Genomic DNA, 22,981 nt, shown 5'->3' on the forward strand with positions numbered 1-22,981 from the left:
TACTATGAAATATTTATTTATTTATATTTACTATGAAATGTCAAAGGGATGGATGGAATTAGAGTACTACCTAAATGAACCTGTGTCTCATTTGTGAAACCAAGATAGCCATAATTTTAACTACAATATTTAAACCAACTACAATAATTCAACTTCTTCCATAGTGAAAGGAAAAAACCCAAGGCTATTGTCAGTAGATTTGCATGCTAAACTTACTGTTTGCAGACAAGCTGCATAGAAGAGCCTTGGTGTTGTCACCTTGCTAAAAGATCTGTTATGATAAGTGTGCATCTCAGTACAAAATATCATGCTGACAGGGATGAGAGAGGCACACATATTGCATATAGAGCACTTTTTTTTGCCTCAGTTATCTTTAAATAAATGTAGATTTAAATGCTTCTAGGTTAAATCAAGATATACTACGTGTATGTCAGTTTTTGTAAACAATGAGCAAGCAGGAAGGTGCATTTGTTGTTTTATGTACATACTATGCTCTCCTTAGCTTTTTCATGTTCCTGCTCCTCTCCTTTCCTGCCTCACATAGGTAGAATTACTGCTTATTTACATTCCATTAAAATACACAGCTATTAATTCTTAGCTCATGATAGGTGCTAACATTTTGTTTGCAAGACATTTGCTAAATAACAAGTAAACAAATGTGATTTTAAAAGTTCCTTTTTGCTGAGTTTGCCCCAGAAAACAGTCACTTTATAAGAAATACCTAACAATTTACAGCGAAGGAAAAACAAAGTAAGCATCTTGTTTGACTTTCAGTGTGGGCCAGTTTCCTATCTTAAATACAAGTGCTCAGGCTCCAAAACTTCAGGGATATATGAGCTTGGCTTGATTAGCCTTTATTTGTAAATACTTCTAGGGAAGCACTAAAGGGGATGATTAGCACTAGACAAGTCTGAGGGAAACCAAGAATGTGAGAATCCTGAGAATGTGTCCTCTCCTACCTTATTCAAGCAAATCCCATTTACCAACAATAAAAGAAAATGTTTTTAACAGCACCAACACCTACCCCACCTCTAACCTTTTGAAGAAACAGGAATTTGCCATGAAATTTGCCTCCTTTACAAAGGAGGACCTCAGAGGGAAGTCTGCTTTTTAATGATGCTGCCTGTGACACTGAACCCTGGTGCTTCTCATTTCTCAACCATTCTTTCATAACACTGGCCTACCCTTGAGAACCTAACCAAATATGCTTACACTAACTGCCCTCCTAGCAGGGACATCACAAACCCCTGCAGTGTCAGTCTGCCTGCACAACTTTCACAGAGGCTGTGTCCTTCTACTTCTTCAACATGGAAATCCAGAGACAGACTACAGATCCCTACAAAAATCTGTGAAAAAAATGTATCAAAGCCATTGTATTTTATCTCTTTCCTCCCTTTGCACACATCAGTGCTGCTACTGTGCTTCCCTTGCCTGTGCTGGTAGAGCTCAGTGTTGACACAAATATTTATTTCCTTCTCTCAGCATGGGGACAGTGCTCTGCTGCTGCAGAGTCCAAACCCAGGAGTCTTTTGTCTGTAAAAGATTTCACCTTTAGAACAGCTTGAAGAAACTAAAATGACAGGCAGTCTAGCAAATGTGTTTCTTAGGAAGTCAGCAAGTTTCTTCTTGCTGGAAGTCAGTCTGTGTATTATGGGATGCATTTGAGAACAGTTTGTAGAAAACACAAATAGGTGTAAATGAAGAGTATCAAAGAAGGTCTCTGCATTCTCCTGTGTGTTCTAGGCAGCTGTGGGGCAGAACTAATAAATATCTGTTACCAGGTGACAGTTCCCAAAGTTACCAAGTACTCACTGAAAGTGCTGAGCAGTCCAAACAGCCTCAAACAAAACCAGTTTCTCTGTGCTAATCGGCCAAGTCACAGAGTTTTAGCAGTCAGCTCCTGACATTAGCAGACAGCAAAATCAATGCCTGCTGCCTAAAGATGCATAAGTGACAAAGTCTTCTCAGGAAGTTTAAATCAGAAGGCAGCATGTTCTCCTAATTACATCTCCCTAAAAATTCAGCAGAGCTTTTTCTCTGAAACTCATCATGGCTGGTTCTCAATTTTAAATATATGCAAGTACAAAAGAAAAAAAATGGTTCTTTGAGGTGGTAAAAATAAATTATTTTATTTTAATGTCTACTGAAATTTGATAAAGTATTGAAATAATTTTGTGGAATGCTTAGATCTCTCAACTTATTCTGACTCCTCTTTTCCCAAACCTGACTTGTTTACATGGAATTACTCATCAGAAATTTTTTTCTCTTCACTTCTGACGTGTCCTAGCACCACCACTAAACTAACACATAAGAAATGGAATCTTTGTGAGAGAAGGGTGTGAAGTCTGACCTTTTTTCCTGCGATGAGATAGTCCTTTCTTTCTTAAAGTCCTGCTTACTACTTGGGTGAATCTTTGCTTTATGTATGTCTTACCTGACAGTTGTCATTACTGAGCTCTAATGTGCCTGCTTCATTAGCATATTTTGTTCTGCTGACTAAATATTAGTCATAGGGAATCATTTGTCTAGAGGGGAACATAAACACTTGTTTTGCCTACAGCTACATACTGTGTTTAAAGGTCAGAAGCCAAGGAGTTACATTCCCACTTAACATTCAGGCTGACCCTTTCAAATAATCCTTCCATTTGCACAATTGTTGATACAAGTTTTTATTTCTGAAGCTTTACAATGGAAGTGGCATTTTGGCCCTATTTTTATACATTTTAGGGAAACAAAGAAAAAAGGGAAAATGAAATATCCTGAGCCATAAAAATTTGCTCCAGAAATCACCTTGGTTTTCCAGATTTGTAGCACTGAAAATCTGGGCCATGACAACTTTCTCAGTATTTAGAGGACATGGCCACTCTCCATGCTGGGTGCTGGTGTTGCGTGACTTGGGTCAGGTCTGGAAAAGAAATTCTGCCCCTGAGACTACTGGAACAGGAAAAAAGGAGTGTTCTGCAGTTTAAAATACTTGGTGTTTTCTTTGTCTCTGATTTTATATTTTCTCTTTCACATTTCTTCTGACACCTGAGGTTGTACTGCCAGCATCCTGCAGATTTGCTTGGCCCATAAGGAAGGAGATGCCACAAAGTATCTCTTACAAACAGGATCCTACATTCAGTGCTAGAATTCTGTTTTTCAGATCAGAGATGCCCATTAGGGCTGGTTTGATTTTGTACCATACTGGGAATAAACACATTTAAAAATTCTGACTTTGCTTTCTGATTTATTTGGACATGATAACATTTGACTTAATTTCATATGAAAAATTTGCACTGACATAAAATAATTTATATTTAAATCAGTACTGTAACTGCTACTTAATGATAATTAAAATGCCCTATTATTTACATCAAAGTAGATACTTTATTATAATTAAACAGTTTAACATTTTTATGTGAAACTGATATTTGCTAAATTACAGTAGGAAATACCAACTGCTATATCACATTATAATATTTTGGTACCAGTAATGAATACTGATTGTACATAAATAACTTCAGATAAGTAATGGATGTGAAATCCTTTCTTTTTTTCCTGCAGATGTGCAATGGTTTAGAGCAGCCCAGGAAGCAGCAGCGTTCAGACCTCAATGGCCCAGCTGACAATAACAACCCCCCCGAGGTAGGTACCTGGGGCTGCCACTTGTGCTGCCTGCAGCCAGGCTTCCAGCAGGGAAAGCAGCCCTCACCCTGTCAGCCTTCTCCCTCTCTCACACACAAACCTAAGCTCCCTTTCTTTTCCTGAGCTGACAATAAATACCATATCTGCCTACTCTGAAAAGGCTTTGAACTGTACCCATGAATTTTTGCTGCCTCATTCATTTTATGTAACTGTCTATGGCATGTACTCAAGCCTAAATTTCTCTGATGACATGCAGAGTAGGGAGAACACTTCAGAAGTTCTCTTTTTGGGTTATTGGAGTGCAAAAGTGGCATCCAAAAGAAATTGTGTTCTGCTTCCATTCCTCCCCCGCCCCTCCCAGTGTCAGTCCTGGCTTAGTCAGCTGTGATGAGACACAGTGATAGACAGACCTGCTCTTGCCACTGAAGACTGGAGCAAAGGAGACATCTGAGAATGCAGAATGAGTTGTGCTTGGGGCTAGACACAATGAAATGAAATTGAGACTTAAAAGCAGAAGTCTCTTATCTCCAAACCATAACATATTTACCCTGTAGCCTGTTATATTGATGAAGAGGCACATTTCTAAAGCCTTTTCCCATAATGGAGAAATCAGCCTCTTTCCTGGAAATGGGAACAACTGAGGAGGCTGGCAAAAGACAAAGAATGGAAGGACTGTATCTGTTCCAGGGACAGTAGCCTAAGAAGAGCACTGTTATGGCCCCTGTTATAAGATTAAGTGTAATTCTATGTACTGAGCAGTCAGGGACAGTTCTTTTCATTCACAGACCCAGAATCTTACTTTGTAAAACATTGTTAAATGTTCTTATTGGAAATTTGGAATATCACTAATAGGCAATGTGATCTAGTAGGCAACTGATTGTATTGGGAATTGCTGGTTTGTATTGTTCATTTGACATCAGACATCCTAGGCCATTTTCATGGTCTTCCTTCTGCCTCCCTTATTTTTTTGTTTGGTGGGATCTTAAAATACTTTGGGACTCCTAATTACAGAGCACTTTTTAAGTTAGCTTGGGTTAATGACTGTGATGTGTTCAGTGTGGTAAACAGTGCCTATGTGACAGTGGTCAGCTGTTTAAATATAATAACAATTCACTTCATTGTGTGAAAGTTATTTTGTTACAGCTATATCATTTTTATTTCTCAACAGACAAAGAAAGTGTCTTCCTTTCCAAGTTTTGTTGATGGTAAGTTTGACATCATCCATAATTAAAGTAGGATGAAGTGGAAGCAAATACTTTAATACATATGAAAGATCACAGTTCTAAAAACCAGTCAAACCCAAGAGAACACAGCTGAGAAGTTCAAGTATGGAAGTATTTAACATTTTCACCCTCCTTATGGCAATGGGAGCCTAGTGGTATAAAAAAGGAGGAGCAGGTAGAGCTCCCAGAAGGATTCAGGTGAAAATGAAGAACAGCTACAAATCTGGAATATGTTACAAAGGGTGTAACAGTGGGTCTCAGGAGGAGGTTTATGAATGTGTAAGAGCACTGTGTTCTTCAGGGCCCATTATTGAACTCTGGGAACCACTGCTGTCAGCACGAATGGAAAAGTTGTCCCATACTGACCAGACAATGGTAATCCAACCTCTGTTCAGGGGAGCAAAGCTTTCACATTGTTTCTTCAATCTCTTCTGCAGTGCTATTACATATATTGTGTTTGAAGAAAAATAAGCCAATTTATTAGCACAAGCAGGTGGACAGAAAGAAAATAGGATTGTACTGAAAAACATTACCATTCTCTGATTCACAGACAGCTGAAGAACCTTTCATAGGGAAAATGCACACAGCTCTTCCTGCAAAGAAAATGACTGCACTGTAAAGTGAGAAAAGACAGTAGGACATTTTCAAGAATCTGATCCTCAGATCTGCCATGAACACACACAATAGAAATCTTAAAAGAATGTGAAAAACTTAATTTCTAATGCCATTCTCAACTCAGGGAAAACTTAATACAATTTAGAATAATATTAGGATATCCAACACATTTTTCTTTTATTCCCTGATCTTACCATCTTGACAAGCATTTTCTGTTTCAGTAATTTACTTAAAGAACTAGAACAAATTGAAAGTTCAAAGATTATCCCTTCAGGTTGACATCTGAGGGATATCACATGGAACACTTGGCATGTACTGGCTAACAGGCCCTACATACATTTAAACACATTTCCCAAGAGTGGCAGAGACAAGAAAGGAAGCTGATGCTTTGTAATATGCATCTGCTGATTACATAGTGGACAGGCACAAAGCAAGGCCAGCATGCACAGAACTTTAAAGCAGCTGAGACAATTCCCCCCTCGTGGTGCTGCAGATACAACTGCACATTTTAATTTTACTGGGATAAAAAGGTTATGTCTTTTTCTTTACATACCAGTCAGCTCACTACTCTGCTGGAAAGGGGTCAGGATACCCTTTACATAATATAATACAATACCTTTTTTTAGTTCAATCATTTTGCTTGCTCTGATTATTTCTGTAGTGGCACAGTATGTGAGGATAAGCTCTCTATTAGGCTTTTTCTATTGCAGGTATTATATAGCATTGTCTAACACAAATAAATACATGGCTCACTAGGAGCTTATGATAGCTTACATGACTGCTCTTTGAACTCTGAGAAAAACACAGTTTTTATTATTAATTTGTATGTAGAGTCTCAAAAAGTACAGGACCCTTCTGCACATAAGAAAAGATTCTGCCAGCTAACACTGCTGCTGTTCCCTGAGCTTTGACAGCAATACCACGACCATATTCTGGTTATATTCCTATTCAGTTTTAAAGCACTTTCAGCATGACTCTTTAACTACAGCAGCTATATCTATATTTGTATTGATTAATAATATTTTTCATATGCCATGTAAGCAGAAAAAATATCTTTTAATCTATCATATCTAAATGTCCTTTACTGTTAGAATTATTTTAGTAGTAGTACCACCACTACATGCTTGTAGGAGTAATTAGTTCTGTGTTCAGTGGTTCTGGCTGTTCTGCACTCTGTCCTATCACCATAAATCTTATTCCCTTACACAGTAACAAGCATGATGAAGAAGTCAGCCAGAACATGGAAGTAGTAGATAGACATTCTGCAAAGTGACTTATGCCCTGTGTCCATTTACTCCTTATGAAAAATCTGCTGCAGTGCCACACATCCCAAAGTCTCAGTGACTTCTGGTAGTTCAGCAGGAAACTGAGCTCTGTGCTCAGAGTGCAGTCTCTAAATACTGTCTGAATCCTTGGCTTACATGATCTTAGACAGATGTAAAAATGCATTCTTAACAGATTAATGAATTCAGTTATGCTGAATTGTTGATTTCTTTTTGATTGAGTTTTCTTTTTTTCTTATTTCATGAATACAAATATTAATTTAAAAATGCTTGGACATAGTCTATTTAGTCTAGAATTATCTTTATACTTGTTACATTAATAGATCACCAGAAAACCAAGTAATCTCTATTGCCTTGACAAGAGCAGAAATTTGCAGTTAAATTTTTCAGAAATAGTTATCTAATGTTTAAGCACCAATATTCAACATAAAATTCCAATCTTTGCTCACATCAAACTAACCTTCACATTTGAAACCTGTTCCTTCTTCCCTTGCTCATCAGTAAGCCTTTGCACACACTTGCAGTCAAGGGCATGCTTAAGTGCTCTGATGAGCTGGGACCTCAGCCAAGTCTGCATTTTTGCATTATTTAAAGCAGACAGAGATAAGGGAAGAAAACACCCAGGTGACCCAATTTGACCCTGAAAATTTTCAGCACCATTCTGTCCTTCCAAGAGATGTCTTGTTTTACCTGACAGTTGTTTACATTGCCTTCATGATGGGAAATGTATGTTGGAAATGTTTTCTGCCCAACATGTCTTTTTTTTCTCTATTATCTACTGCTGTAAGCATTTTCTGCATGCTGCTGATTTATACATGATGTAGCTGACTGTTGCTACTATAATGATTCTGCAAAACATCATTTTTTAAAGCTCTGAAAAGACAACCAATGACATCCAACCAAAAAAGCCCTAGTCTTCAAGAAATCCAAATAAATAACATTAAGATTATAAAATTGCTTAACACCCTAGATTATTTTGGTGTTAGTTAAAAACACCATTGCTGTCACAAACAGCCAAGACATGAGAATAAATTGTTTTTTCCTTTGTAGAATCCATAGGTTGCACAGACCCCAAAGATACCCTGGGCATTTTGCTCGATGTAGTAATGATTATATGAGAATTTGCACAAGAATTGCAGTTTTACTTGTCTTCAGACACAAACATTTCAAGAAAATTAATCTAAATTACCTACTAAGGGAGTTTACTTAAACTGATTTAAACATGTGGGTAAGCCTATTTCAGAGTTAAAGCAATCTTGATTCAATTTAGCCTCATTTACTTAGCCTGAAGTGAATGAAAGAAAACAAAATTAAAGCTACTTTAATTCTGAGTGAGTGTGTTGATGCAGGTATCTAATGAAGTTTTGCTACCTTAACATTAAATTCACATCCTTAATTAATTTCCCTCTCTGCTGCCCTTGAAACAAGATGTCAATATCATGCAACATGAGTATTTTGTTGCATGCTGGAAGAAGTACAAATGTATGAGACTTAAGTTCTAGACCTGAAAAGACAAATTAATAACACCATCAGAAGAGGGCACCACACAAAACACCCCACCCATCTGCTGAAAAATATAACGGTACAGAGATATTAGCAAACAGAAGCAGTGGCACAGGAGCAGAGCTCTGGTGGAATTTTCATTTCTTTTGATTTCTTTTAGTGAATTAAGGCTGCAAGAACAAGGATCGTTTTTTGAGCTGTTGAAAGACTTGGCCTTTATGAAGAGTTTCAGTGACTTCTAAATTACTGGCTTCTCAAGGATTTCATTGAGGGTTTTCATACTTCTAGTGGAGATTGTCAAGATATTTTTTAATGCTTTCCCAATACTTCAAAAATTTTAATTCCACAGAATTCTATTCTGAGTTATAATGAAGATCTAAACCATTACTGGATTTGTACAGATGTGAGCTAAATCACATGTGTTCTGTGGTATATAATGAAGATTAAAACTATGGTGTTTGATAACAAAGCAAATGCCCCCAATTTGTACAAGCATTGTTAGTTAATGCCAGGTCTCTGAAGAGTACAGGACTGCTATAAATATATATCTACATGTTTATAAACCTTGAGTCCTGAATCACAAAGACTGGGAGTTGAGATTTCTGGCAGGTGGATTGAGATCTGCAGGGATGAATAAGTGTCAGCAACACTGCCTAAAGAGGAAAGTCACTCATTTTAATCATGTTTATATTCTGTTGGAAGACTTTTGCTAAATTAGAATGGGAATATGAAGGATAGAAAAGCTCACTGAAATATGTATGTGTAAACCACTATTTCAGTACATTTAATAGCATAGTATAGCACATATTCTTTCCAGATAATAATCTTCCACATTGGCTTAATTATAAATAAATTGAACACCAAACAATAAGCCTTTTTTAAAATTAACATTCCCCTCCAGTGTAATTTTTCTCCTCACACAAGATTTTTATACTTAAAAAAAATGCATTAGAAGGTCATCAAGTGGATCTAGCTCAAAGCACATTTCTTTTATAAAACTGTTGAGGCATAAAAAATGTTCAGTATCAAGCCCAACTCTGGAATGACTGTTCCTTACTGTCAATCTAATCAAGTTGGATGTAAAGCTTAAGAGCTGAATAAAGAGGATGGTGAGCACAGTCCCAGTATTAGAAAGGTTGCTCAAGCCTCAATATCTTTTACTCAATTTCTCACCTCCCCACTCCTTAGGAAGGCAGTAACCATAAATGCCTCCTGTCAGTTCCAGGGCCTTGTGAACCTGAGGACCTCATTGATGGAATCATCTTTGCAGCCAATTACCTGGGCTCCACCCAGCTGCTGTCCGAGCGCAACCCCTCCAAAAACATCCGCATGATGCAGGCCCAGGAGGCAGTGAGCCGGGTCAAGGTAGGGCATCTTCCTGGCCTCTAGAATACTCTCTGATCCTTTAACAGCTGAGCCCTCAATGCTGCAGGATCTGCAGCCTCAAACCTCTCCTGAGGTGCACTTAGGTAAGGATAGATCAGTATTGTAAATACCATTAGTTTTACAGTGCTTGCTGTAAAAATTCATACAGCAAAATAGAAATTATTCTGGAGTCTATTCAAAATTCTTTGGAAGCTGTTTAACAAATTCAAGTATGAGAGACAAATTGCAGATTGCAATTAGAAAATATTCCAGTGGCAAAGCACTGGGGTATTTGTTTGACTGTGGTTTTACTCTTCTGTTATTACTTCCTTTAACTTACTACAAATTAAGAAAATTAGTCTTAATATTATTACTTATATTATTACTTTTTTAGGACAAGAATATTCATTGCTATTGTGTTTGGATTTGGTGTTATTTACAGTGAACAATTTCTTTGTAAATAATGTATCATAGACTGCTTCATAGAGCTCTGTAAAGAAAATAGTATTTTGATTAAGAATCTAAGTAGTAGATTTTTAGAAGTTATTTTACCTCTGCTGTAAATATCTTATCTGAATAAACACACTGTTAAAGGCAGATTTAAATATTAGGAGAAAAAGTATGTGCATAGTCAATGAAGTATTTAGTTGCTAAAATTTGCACAGTTTTGAAGAAAACAAGTTTGGAAAGGCCACTTACAAGAGATTGTCATGATTGATTTAGCATTTAGAAATGCAAGCATTTAGTGGAATGCAAGAAAGGTCCAGTTCTTTAAACTTTCCAAACCTTTCTGTTTCTATTTAGCATATTGTGATATCTCAAGCTACAGTAAGTAATTGTTGATTGCAATTAACTCCCTAAAAACTCTTGTATGAATTAATGCCGTCCCCAATCTGCCAGGGGTACCTGACTGCTCTAGACAGTCATGGCAGGGGGCTTGAGCTGTGTTTTGTTGAACAGTTACATGTAGATGTGTGATCAACATGGAGACAAAACCTTGGGTTTAAGATGCATGTGCTGCCATTTTTGACTGCTGTAAATTTGGCAGGATAAGTGTTGGGAGCAGCTGATAACAGACAACACTTTGGTACCAATTCTTTTGTAATCAATTGTGAAGTGCACGATGCCATGAAATCCAATTATGCTTGAGAACTGTATAAGGTATAAACAAACCTTTCTCCCTTGTACATCATCCCCCACTGCTCCCAGTTTTTTAATTTTCAGCAGTCTGGATTCACAGTCAAAGTTTCCCTGACTTCCCACACTGTGTTTTCTCTTTCCCTTTGTGTACATCTGTCTGCATTCTTATTTTTATGCTACTCCTCAGAGGATGCAAAAGGCGGCTAAAATCAAGAAAAAAGCGGTGTGTAAACTTTTTCTTGAATGCTAATGTTTACTTACATTTTTGTTGTCCTTGTTTTCCATGGAGTGTCATGTCTTTCATTACAGATCCTCATAAAGTTGTCATTTTGGTTTCTTCTTTGGTCTGCAGTAGAATAGTGAATGGAGTAAAATGAACTCATTTTCTTCATTGTTCATTTGCTGGAGTGCCTGTCTGCTGCCCTTCTCCTGTTGAATACCTGTGATTTGTTTACTCCAGATGTACAGCCATTGTTATCTGGGAGATGTTTTTGAATGTAATGCTTATTTTAATTTTACTAACCAAAGCAGTAAGACGTACTTCCTGTGCCTATGACTTACTGTATATTTATTAAGTTATTGTTGATATTTAAAACCAAAATAAATTCACCACATTGTAGCTGGAACAATTCATACAGGAAACATTGCACTGTTAAAAACAATACTTCAGATAACTAAATACAGATGACAAAAATATCACCATAAGGATGGAAGCAATACAAGTAGCATCTGCCAAAGTATGTGCTTGCTTTGTGTTTTGCTGGAAGATAATTAGAATAAAATTAATCTAAATTAATTATAGGCATAGCTAAGCCTTTATAACTCCAAAAAGGATTAGCAAATACATAATTCTCATCATGAGCCAGTGTCTGACCTGGAGACTGGTGCCTGCCTTTAGCCCAGGCTGAGACAATCTGAGGCCATTTTATTCTGAGGCTGCTGCCACAGGTGCTGCTCAATACCAGCTGCAGTGGTCCCTGTGCCCAAGCAGCCTGGAGGAATCCATATGTTCCTGCTGGACTAGAGAACTAGGGCAGCTCTTGGACAATGCTTCAGTGAGAGGTAGCAGCTGCTTTGCCACCTCTTCTCCTGTTTTCTCAAGTGGACAGAGCCAGGACTCACATTGGAGCATGGCTTTACATTGTAATCCCTCTTGCTCTTGATGGGATATGGAAGTGTTTCCCTAGTGAGCAGTGCTCAGAAGAAGCTGTGGTCTAAAAGTCCCCTGATGGCCTTCTGTGATATGAGAGAAACATTAGTTCAGTGCTTGGTTCTTTATTTTCTAGGAAAAACCCCAAAAGCTAAAAAAAAATCCTAAATCTCACCACAGTACTGAGCACCAGTTTACACTTTTTTTGGTGAGCTCACTGAAGGTGGCAAGGGCTAAACAGCTGATGGGAGCTAAGTCACCTTCTCAGTTCTCCTACTTTCTCAAGTCTGGTGCCTCAAGTACTGAAGTGCATCAGTGAGAAAGTGAGCAAAAACCAGCCACACTTTCACCCGTTCTGGCTATAAATAGAGAATTTTAATGATTGAGCTGCCAATCCCACAGGCTCCAAAAATTCTCTCTTACCCAAAAGATCAGAGTAGGCTTCACTCTGTCTGTGCAATAAATGTACTCTTTGCATGTCTTTAGAAACACCTTTGAATAGCCAGCTCTGTAATGGTTTTAAGTGCAGTTGTATCACATCACATTATGCTTGAAGCAGTCCATGAGTTTGTCATTCTGAAAATTAATAATTCCCTTGTAAAACATCATTTATCTTTTAGACCTCAGAGGGAGATTCCCAAGCCTTGACTGAAGTGGATTTATTCATCTCCACACAGAGAATCAAAGTTCTAAATGCAGACACACAGGTAAGTTGGATTTAAACTCTTGGAGAATAATGTTGAGTTAGACTGTGCACAGTTAGTGGGACACTTTATTGAACCTGGATAAATTCAAGCATTCAGAGTATTCAGAAAAAGCTCCTATTGTTCTAGCACTTGCCAATAAACTGACAAGACTGACACCTGTTTTGCTTATTTGATGTATTGGAAGATATCTGGATGTTGCTATAATTGAGCTATAATTCAACTCAGTTCAAAAAAATATTCAAAAGCCTTTCAGAATGCATGTACACCACTCCTCTGGAACAGCTTCAGAACCCAGATTTACAGTCCAACAGGGAAGTCATTTGCTGCTTTGACTAAGCCATTCGTATCCTGCCATTTGTAACATTTCATCTCAATTTTTTTTCTCATAAATCACATCTGAGCCACCATCCTATTGACTAAGGTAAATTATTAATGGTTCATATAAAAGCAGCATTTGGAGAGCACAGCAATGATCAGCCTCATCTTCTAGGAATGCTTGTCTAGTCAACAAGAGGTGATCTTCATAAAAAGGAGGTTTTGAGGAATTTACAACTAAATACATATTTACACAAATTTACACTAAATACATGGATCCCAATATTTAGTAATCTCACAAGATCTCATAACTTTGATCATACTTACAGGAAGTCTTCAAATTTTCATTCTTATGAGAGGCATTGAAAAGGGCATTTTTAGCAATGTTTTGTCAGAAGTAAATCATGTCAAGTTTTCTTTTGTTTAGGGGATGTTATTGATAAATGAAGAGCTACAGTTTATAGCTGGAATGTATGGCAGTTAACAGGTACAGGGTCTGTTGAGTAAGGATTAGTCTTAGTGGAAGTCACTCTTCTTCTTTAAATAGTTCAGCATTTCAGCTGAACACCAATGTTTAAAAAAAAAAAGGGAGGTCATTTGAAGTAGCCCACAAACTGCCAAAGGAACTGGCATCTTACTCTTCTGATCCCCTGAGATTTGTAGTCATGCAAAATGCAATACTCCATAATAAGGGGAGTCTAATATCTGAGCTGTTCAACCAGATGAAAATAGTAATAGTGGAAATTGTTCTAATTCCAAGCTCTGTAGTGTTTTCCCTGGGGTTTTAGTTGTGTTGTTAGTTTGCTGGTTTGGTTTTGTTTGGATTTTTTTTACAGTGTGTCTTTCAGAGAGCTATAACAGAATTATTCCCATGACTTTTTAGCATTTTTGGCTTGGTAACATTTTTCAGTGCTAGTGAAGTTCCTGGCTGGTATAATTACCATGGGTCTATTTCAGCTGGGGTGGCAGCTGGCAGAGACAATCTGTACTTTCAGGGCTTTATCAATTACATAAACCCTGTTTCTGCAGCATGCCATGTGTTTTAATCCATCTGTAGTGTTGTACAGCTCACGTGAGGCAACAGCTGAATGAAAATGTTAAATTCCCATTCAGGAAATGACATGCAGCAAGGTTCAAAATGCTGAGCAGCACCAGTCAGGTGCATTCCCAGGCTGGAAGGGAGCCAGCAGTGGTGATTCTGTTGCCCTGAGCAGCACAAGGAAATGGCACCCCTGCCATTCCTGGGTGCTTATGCATTTACTTGCTGAACGCATTCAGCCATCGAGCACCTGTTTAGTAGGGATGAAGTGGGAGCAGTCTTATGTTTGCCCACGTGCCTTGTTGATAGGACAGGAATTCTTCTCTGTGCCACAGCTTTGTGGGGCTGCCCCACAAAGCCCCAAACCAGCAGAACCCACAGCAGCCTCTCCCAGCTTCTTGCTCAGTCAGTGAAGAGAAGCTGGGAGTGAAGCAGCTGGGAAAATGAAGAAAGAAAAATAAAGATGTAGATGCTCACAAATGTGTATGTGCAGAGCCTCTGGTGCATGACTGACTCCACAAAATTGCCTGACTCATTAGGCTGTCTTCACACTCCCACAGGACTACAGCACTTTAAAGCTTGGAGGAATGCTTAGGTTTTTTCCTTCAGCTGTTCTTTGGGTTTTAAGAGAAGCAACAAACAAGATTCTGAAAGAATTCCATGGGAAAGAAGGGAGAATCTGAGAAAGGGCAATCTAGACAGGAGAACAATGGCTTCAGAAAAGCCTGAGAGAGGCTGAATTGCTAAGGATGAATATAAGGACAACAAGGATGGAATGGATGGGACTTAAAAAGGGATAAGGGAAAGGACAGAGAAGCAAATAGGTAGAGATGGAGGGATTTATGGGAAAGTAATAAAGGAGAGGGGTGAAAAAGAGATATTGGTAATGGAAAATTGAGTACAATGGAATATGGAGAGACAAAGGAAAAAGTCAAGTCACAAGTAAGTCAAAAGTAAACTCATGTTTACAGTCACTAGATAGTATTTGCCTTACTCTTAACAGGAAAAATGTGGGAGGGATGGAGGAATGATTGCTTTCACCCCTACAAGGGTGAAAAAAAACTCAAACCATTTAAGTAACCTCTGTGTGATGATATGGGCAGAAAGCCTTTCTTGGCAGGTGAGATGAAATGCCTTCATTTTCCCAATGCATTCACTCTTGTGCACACTGCATGTATGATTACACCCTTACACAATACTTGGTGCACACTGCTGAAAAGCAATTATCTCTTATCTATGCAGAGCTCCCAGCATCCTGCTGAGACATGTCCATTATAAAACATTTCTCCATTCTGACAGAAGTGCTGCAAATCCTCCTGAGCCCCTGCAGCCCTTAGAGACACTCCTCAAACCACCTCTTTACCATCATTACTTTTCCTGGGTTAGGGATAAGCATTATTTCAAGCCTGAGAAGAATCATTACAATAATTTTATGGGTAGTGATTATCTTCAGCAAGACAAGTGGTTCTAACAAACAATGATAATTTGTAGTTTTGTCTGTCAAGTTAAATTGTACTGAAATTCTAAAAACAATTACTTTTGTTGACTTGAAGAACAATCCTTCTTCCTTAGGCCTTAGAAAATTGTTCAGCTGATGCTAAACTAGTGCCAAGCTGTTTACATAAAGAACGCTGCTGCTTATATAAGTTATTAAAATTGTGAATTATCTTGTACCACTTTTTTTTGTTGTTCCAATTAAGATGGAATTTTGTGGATGCTTTTAGCTATTCAGGGTGAGGCACAGGGATGGTCAGGACACATCCTCAACTAGTTTGATCAGTACAACTATTATGCTTCTGGTTGATTCTAGTTTGAGCAATAGATAAAACCTGGAAAAACTCTCCAAACTGATCAGTTACCCCAGCCAGAAGCAGATTTCAGGTGTGCCCTTTCTATTTTCTTAAGTACAGTTCATCCTAACAACAGCAAAATATGTAAAGGAATAATATAATTTTCCAACAGCATGAAAATAAATGTAAAACAGTAGCATAGCTCTTCATTCTTGCTTTACAGTAGCAACCATGCTGCATTTGCTCAGGCAGCACTTCCATTGAAGCCAATGCCTTGGACAGCTGCTCTGCTTCCCTTTGACTGGAGGGAATATCCAGTCTGGGCCCCTAGGAAGTGCTTCTGTAGCTTTTGTCTTTCTCAAGCAGCAGGCTGTCAAGGAGAGGGCAGCTGCAGTGTTTGCAGGAGAGCAGCAGGCATGCAGAACTGCTCTGTTTGTCCTTGCTGTGTGCAGGAGACCATGATGGACCACGCGCTGCGCACCATCTCCTACATCGCCGACATCGGCAACATCGTGGTGCTGATGGCGCGGCGCCGCATGCCCCGCTCCGCCTCCCAGGACTGCATCGAAACCACCCCCGGCGCCCAGGAGGGCAAGAAGCAGTACAAAATGATCTGCCACGTCTTTGAGTCAGAGGATGTAAGTAAATGGGATCTATTTATTTAAACAACATAGGTCATGGAGAGAGCTCTGAACTCAATGGCCATTCATGGGCAAAGTTAACCTGTGGGTATCAAATTGATCATTCATCCTGGATGACATCCTTTAGTCCAGTGGGTTGGCACAAAATGACACACATGTGCCTCCAGGCACTTGGAATGAAGTGGAACCATTCTGGACCTCTTCTTAACTGAAGCCAAGTCCTTCTACTGCCTTGGCAGGGCTGCACAAGGCTGCCCTCTACCCAGTCCTGGTCCCTTGTGGCTACTGACCTGTAGTTGTATGTACTCTCAAACATGCCACTTGATCCTTTGCTGTTTAGGAACACATTCAGCTGTTTATTTTTCAGTTCTCTTTCTTCATCCCTAGCAAAGATTATGAATTAGAATTTTTGAATAGAACCATAGAATTCTGTCCGTCTCTGCTGTACATCCTGTTTCACTGTTGTGAAAAGTGCTGATGTGCCATCCCATACCTCTTGTGACAAAAGAAGATAACCTTGCCTTACTGCTGTTGTATATCAGGTTTGGGATTGTAGTGAATTAGGTACTTCTGTCTGAAGTGGCAGAGAAGGGACTTCAACCTAAAACATTTATGGAAAAATATACCAAGCCAGTTAAACAGAAAAAGCAAAATTTGTGCTGTTTCTAACTTGACAGTAAGAGGCAGTACAAAGTATTTGTCATCACTGTTATTATAGGAACAATTATAGATATAACTTCTAGGTATATATTTGGATATAATACCAATTAAAAAATAATGGAGTTCTTTGGGTCAGACAGTCATAACTCGGAGGTTGCATATATTCTGAGCTAAGCAATCCATTTTCATTATTTTAAAGCAATTAAGCCTGTGAAGGAGAAATGGCATTGTCTAAAGGTTAGAGTTCTAGACTGGGGTTGTTCTGAGACCCAGTTAGCTCAGCTCTGTCACAGCTTTGCTTGGATAACCTTTTCAAGCAACTTAATTACATTATCTCTAAATTGTGCATAATGCTTTCATAAACATTCATAAGACCTCAGAGATAGAGATGAAATTAAGATGTAAGAACTGGCTGTTACTGGCAGCAATAGAATAGAGCATGACATCTGGAGATGTTGGCTTTGGGAAGGTAGAATGAAGGCAAAAGCAGAGGATGAACTACAGAGAAAGCAGTGGCAATGGAGATCAGAAGGACTCAGTAATGAGTGATGAACTTTAATAATGGAATGATATGAAAATGTCCTGAGTGACTTCTGCACTCCCATACTGCCCAGGTCAGTGGTCATAGCACCAAGCCTGACCCAGCTCAAGAAGCATTTGGACAATGCTCTCAGGCACACAGGGTGGAATTTTGGGGATGTCCTGTGCAGGGCCAGGAGTTGGACTTGATCCTGATGGGTCCCTTCCAGCTCAGCATGTTGTATGATTCTGTATAAACCTCTAGATATAGAGCAAAGACTTGTAAATATGCTTTAAAATTTGAAGAAACAATTTGTGACTGATGTCCTTGATTTTCTAGTCATTTCCAGTCAAGCAGATTGGTGCTTTTGTGTACAGCAGCACAAATGAAATACAGAAACAACCTTTTAGCATCAAAGAAAACACTTGATCAGTAGATTGTAAAAAGATACAGATTTATAATGGCCAGAAAAGCCCATGCATTTGAAATGCATTTAAAAGCTACTGACTGACTAAGAAGCTGTGTTGCATTTCCAGAATACAGGTTTGGTTAGTAATATTTTTAGGGCATGTAAGGTGCAATTAATGTCTCATATCATCAGGAGTTACTCATATGCCCCAATGACCACACAAGTGATGATCCAAAAATATACAAAATTCAACATGGCATTCTCCTATGAGCTGCAGTAGAATAAGAAAAATATAATTCAAATGTAGAAAAAGTGACTGCATATTCCTTTTACTGATCTCTGTTTCTCTGTGTTCCCTTGCCATCTAGTGGAATGTGCAGATAAGTGCTCCAAAATTTAAGAAAGGGGCTTTTGAATGGGTGTTCTCAACATTAGGAAGCTTTAGTGGCTCTGGCTGCACTCCTGAAATGCTCCCTGACGTTGCCAGTCGAGGTGTTAATGGGAACACTGTCCTGGATGTGCAGTGGGTAAGCAGGGGTATCCCTGGATCTGGCAGTGTGGGACAGGCACTGTGGCACTAACAGGGGAGCAGGTGGCTGTGTTGGAGCAGTGCTTTCAGTCCTGCAAAGGCAGGGGGACGAGCAGCAGGTGACACCACAGCCAGAGCCATCAGGGCACAGCCGTCTGTGCAGGCAGAGCACCCCTGCTCCCCTCAGCCCTGCAGGCAGCCTGTGCTCAGAGCAGGCTCCTGGCTCCCTCCCACAGCTCTGCTCCGGGCTGGGCTGCAGCCAGGCCTCTCCAGTGCCCACTGCAACAGCACATGGGCAGCACATGGCTGCTTGCTGCTGCAGGGTACTGAGCAGGGGAGGGCAGCAGGGGGTTTAATGGAGTTTGCAATTTGATTTTGGATGGAATGGGTTCTTTCTGTACAACAGACCTTAAAGTGACTTTATATCCATGCTAATGCAGAAACTTTGCAGGATCCTTATTTTGATTCTGTCTTAAAATCCAATCCCTCTCCTGGTTTCTTGTGGTTTCACTGCTAAACTGTTGATTTGTCCTTTCTCTGAGCTGCTTTTTTCTACATTTTAGGCACAGCTCATAGCTCAGTCAATTGGTCAGGCTTTCAGTGTGGCTTACCAAGAGTTTTTAAGAGCCAATGGAATTAACCCAGAGGATCTCAGTCAGAAAGAATACAGTGACATCATCAATACCCAAGAGATGTACAATGATGATCTTATACACTTCTCCAATTCAGAGAACTGCAAAGAGGTAAACTAGTTTTGGATTTTCATTTCAGATTGATCCATTTTTTTCACAGTAAAGAAATATTCTCAAAATTTTTTTTTTTCATTTTAAAATGATGTTACAATTTCAAGATGTGTCCTTTGTCAGTCCTATGTACTAAAACCAGCTCTGTGGGTTATTAGGATTTCTTGTTTTCATGTTCAGGGTCTTTCTGTTTCCATTGATCAGAACAGTAATAAAGTGCATTTACATCTGAGCTAGATAAGCTCTGTGCTATTCACAGTACGCAGTGTAAGGTGATTTTATGTTTCACCTGAGTACTGACACAGAAAGAGCTGGCAGAGTTGTGGGTTTCTGCAATAGATAACCTCAGCAGAAGTCAGCTGCCATCAGCATTCCCTGTCCTTCCCCATTGGAGAGAAAATAATTCCCTGTATTTGCTTCAAGAGCTTGTTCTCTACTTAAACTCTTGCTCCACTTTCTAGGTGTTAGCTGTGCTGTGGTTACTGACAGCTCAGGAGAAGGCATTTTTACAGTACAGTTCATGTTCCCTTACATGAACATGCTAGGCACTAGTATATTCAATAATTAACAATATTATTAACAATAATAATGTTAATAATCATTAAGAGATCCTTGCCTGAAAAGAAGGACAGACAAGCCCTGAGATCAAGAGAACCTGAGCAGTGCTGGCAGGAGTGGAGCTGAACAAAGCCTGGCTGGCGGGCACTGCCTTAGCCACAAAATGTTAGAGCCTCCCCCTCTGGTTCCACAGACAGAAACTTCCTTAGCATTGATTCCCTTGGCATCCAGTTCCACCACTTCCTACAGAGTCAACCATGTGTGAGTGCTTTGCTTATTAAACTTCTATGACCTTCAACAAACAAGTGCCCCTGAAAAGAAACAGCTGTGTGTTCCACAGTTAACATTGAAGTCATGAAGTACCTAATGGCAGAGAACAGAATTTGGTTTGTGATTTGTAGGTGTTATTTGGGAACAAGTGAGATACTCATGATCAAAGTCAGACAAATCAAAGCAAAAAAAAAATGTTTTTCCTTTTTAATTGCAGCTCCAGCTAGAAAAACAGAAGGGAGAAATTCTTGGGGTGGTGATTGTGGAATCTGGATGGGGATCCATTCTACCCACGGTTATCCTGGCCAACATGATGAATGGAGGCCCTGCAGCACGTTCAGGAAAACTGAGCATTGGAGACCAAATTATGTCCATTAATGGTACCAGTTTAGTTGGTCTACCTCTTGCAACATGCCAAGGGATCATAAAGGTACCCCAGACTTACAACTCTATGCTGTAGATCATAGGACAACACAGGTGTAATCTTCTGACAAGTCATCCTGTAGATTTCCAGCAGATACAATTTTTCATATCACTGCAAAAAAACCCAGTAATCTGTCATTAACAAAAAGCAGAATTAGAGATTCAGGAGTGATAATGCACAGAAATTTAGGGCTGGAAAACATGTTGCAGTTTTATCACTGGGCTGTAACAAATGAGGCCATGTCTCTAAAAGTTGCCTAAATTAAGTTACTCAGCTGTCTTCAAAGTTTTAAACTTCCTCACAGCCTCCAGCATAAAATAAGATCAAAATCTCCTATGTATTTTTGGGTTCCATGCAGATAAAATGGATGGAGGCTGGAAGACTGCAGGACAGATCAAGTGAGCAGATGAAGAATCTGCAGACATGATGGAATCCCAGAATGCATTATCTTTAGTCATGGAAACTAAATCTGATGTCTGTGCAGATCTACCAAGAGCAGCAGAAGCAGGAGATTAATTAGCCAGATGCTGGAAAAGAGCAAGCAGTAGTCAGTTTGGGTTTTTATTGGAAGATTCATTTAAATTTCTGTAGTAATTGCAGGCAAAATTTTAATGTTTTGTTGAGCCAAATATCTTGGGAAATAAATAAGAGAAACGTATCTCTAAGTTAACAATCAATTTCTGTTAAATCTCACTGGTCTTTCTCAGATCAGCTGCTTAATTCTTTTGCAATTAGGAAACACAGATGAGGGCTCAGTAAGATTCATTTCAGAAATATTGACTTTTTGAATATCTTACAGGGACTCAAGAATCAGACACAAGTCAAACTGAACATTGTCAGCTGTCCTCCTGTTACTACTGTCCTCATAAAACGACCAGACCTAAAATACCAGCTGGGCTTCAGTGTACAGAATGGAATTGTAAGTTTCTGTGACGATTGTTTTGGGGTTTTTCCCTTTACTTTTTTGTCTTTTCTTTTTCAAAAAACATATGGAAGTGCTGAGAGAATCTTGCATAACCTCACTTTTTCTACTGTTTATTAAAACCTTACAGTCTCTAAGTCATATAATGCAAATGGATGACACTGGGAGAAATTCTTGAGGGATTTTCCTACATAATAAACAACAAGATTTATAGCCCAGATTATTTGGTGCAATAGCCTGATCATGTAAAACTGTCATTAGTTATGCTGAAAAAGGTTTTTACAATTATAGCACTTCAATCTTAGATCTGATTCTGTTTCTCTTTTTAAAATTTCATTACACACTCACTAAGACTTTTAATTTTTCTTCTGCTGTGCATAATTTATGTGGATCACATGGTAGTAGGCATGGGAATATAATTGTGACCTCCTGTTATTGAAACTAAACTCCTATAAAAGCTAACCTCTCATTACAAAGTAATTGTATAGGCTGTGGCCCAGGTACCCCTCCTCTGTGCGCTGCAGCTTCCCTGTAATAGCAGCAGCAAAGAGGGGAACAAATGTGGCAGTGAACACTTACCCCAGGCAGCTCAGGGTCCTCCTCTCTCAGTTCTTCCTTCCCAAGCCATTCTCTGAGACCTTTCCAGAGCAAACTCCCCACACAACTAACCCAGGTAGTCACTGGCCCTTCTGGGGGCTGCCACTAGCATTAGGGACTCGCTGTAGTGCAGGACCATCAGCATTTCCTCTTCCTCCAGTCTAGGAAAAAAAATAATCAGGCTGCTCACAGAGAAACCACATCACAAAGGCTGTGGGCTCTGCCCCCCCGTTCTGTGAAATGCATTGATTGAAGTTGCCAGATCTGTTTTTTACCCTTTGAGAGCTGGAAAAGGAGCAGGTAACTGTAAGCTGTGGTGCATGTGCCTTCCTGCACTTCAGATGGCTCAGGAGTGGGTTTGCAGCTCTCCTGGCCATCTCTCAGTTACTACTCCACCAAGTTTAAAATGCTCCTGCCTAAGATTACATATAAAGGACACTGCTGCACCCCTGGTCCAGCTGGATGCACTCTAAAGTGGTTCCTACCCCAGGATCTGGTCTCACCTGATCTCACAGAGGGTGCCCTCTTTAGGGCACTGATCTCATTCCTTACTGCTCACCCTTGTAAATCTTGTATGTTCCACTGGTGCCATGACCAAACAAGGGAATATATTTATATACCTGTAAGCATCACTGTAGGTGATTATCAAGTTTTCAGGAGCCCATTCACAGCTTTGGTGGGGGTAGGATCAGGGCTGGGGAAATGGATCTGGCCAAGGTGGATTAGGAGCATCCCATGCCCTTCCATGGACAGCGAGTCTGTGTGACAATCTATTCATCTTGTCCCTGCTAATCATCTCCTACATGATTGGAGCCTCAGTTCAGTAAATCCTGCAGGCTCTGCTTGTTTCCTGTCACAGTGTGCTCCCTCCATCTACTGGCCATTTGTCACCACACTGATAGATCATCATTCCTTCCATTTAAATGAACAACATTCAAATGACATCAAATG

The 22,981-nt window shown here is 39.4% G+C and overlaps 1 protein-coding gene across 5 annotated transcripts in view; it reads left to right on the forward strand.

The window, feature by feature from the left end:
• APBA2 (amyloid beta precursor protein binding family A member 2) overlaps nt 1-22,981 on the forward strand; it is an 83,604-nt gene that overhangs the window by 54,119 nt on the left and 6,504 nt on the right. For 4 of the 5 annotated variants that reach the window (XM_054516241.1, XM_036389566.2, XM_054516240.1 and 1 more), the window contains exons 3-11: nt 3,547-3,627; nt 4,796-4,832; nt 9,471-9,616; nt 10,944-10,979; nt 12,527-12,613; nt 16,210-16,395; nt 19,080-19,259; nt 20,305-20,517; nt 21,311-21,430. In XM_054516241.1, the coding sequence (XP_054372216.1) occupies nt 3,547-3,627; nt 4,796-4,832; nt 9,471-9,616; nt 10,944-10,979; nt 12,527-12,613; nt 16,210-16,395; nt 19,080-19,259; nt 20,305-20,517; nt 21,311-21,430 (1,086 nt within the window). The remainder of the gene's footprint in view (nt 1-3,546; nt 3,628-4,795; nt 4,833-9,470; nt 9,617-10,943; nt 10,980-12,526; nt 12,614-16,209; nt 16,396-19,079; nt 19,260-20,304; nt 20,518-21,310; nt 21,431-22,981) is intronic. The other variant, XM_054516242.1, reaches the window with a different exon arrangement.

The sequence above is a fragment of the Molothrus ater genome, chromosome 13, assembly GCF_012460135.2.
Source record: "Molothrus ater isolate BHLD 08-10-18 breed brown headed cowbird chromosome 13, BPBGC_Mater_1.1, whole genome shotgun sequence".
Taxonomy (NCBI): Eukaryota; Metazoa; Chordata; class Aves; order Passeriformes; family Icteridae; genus Molothrus; species Molothrus ater.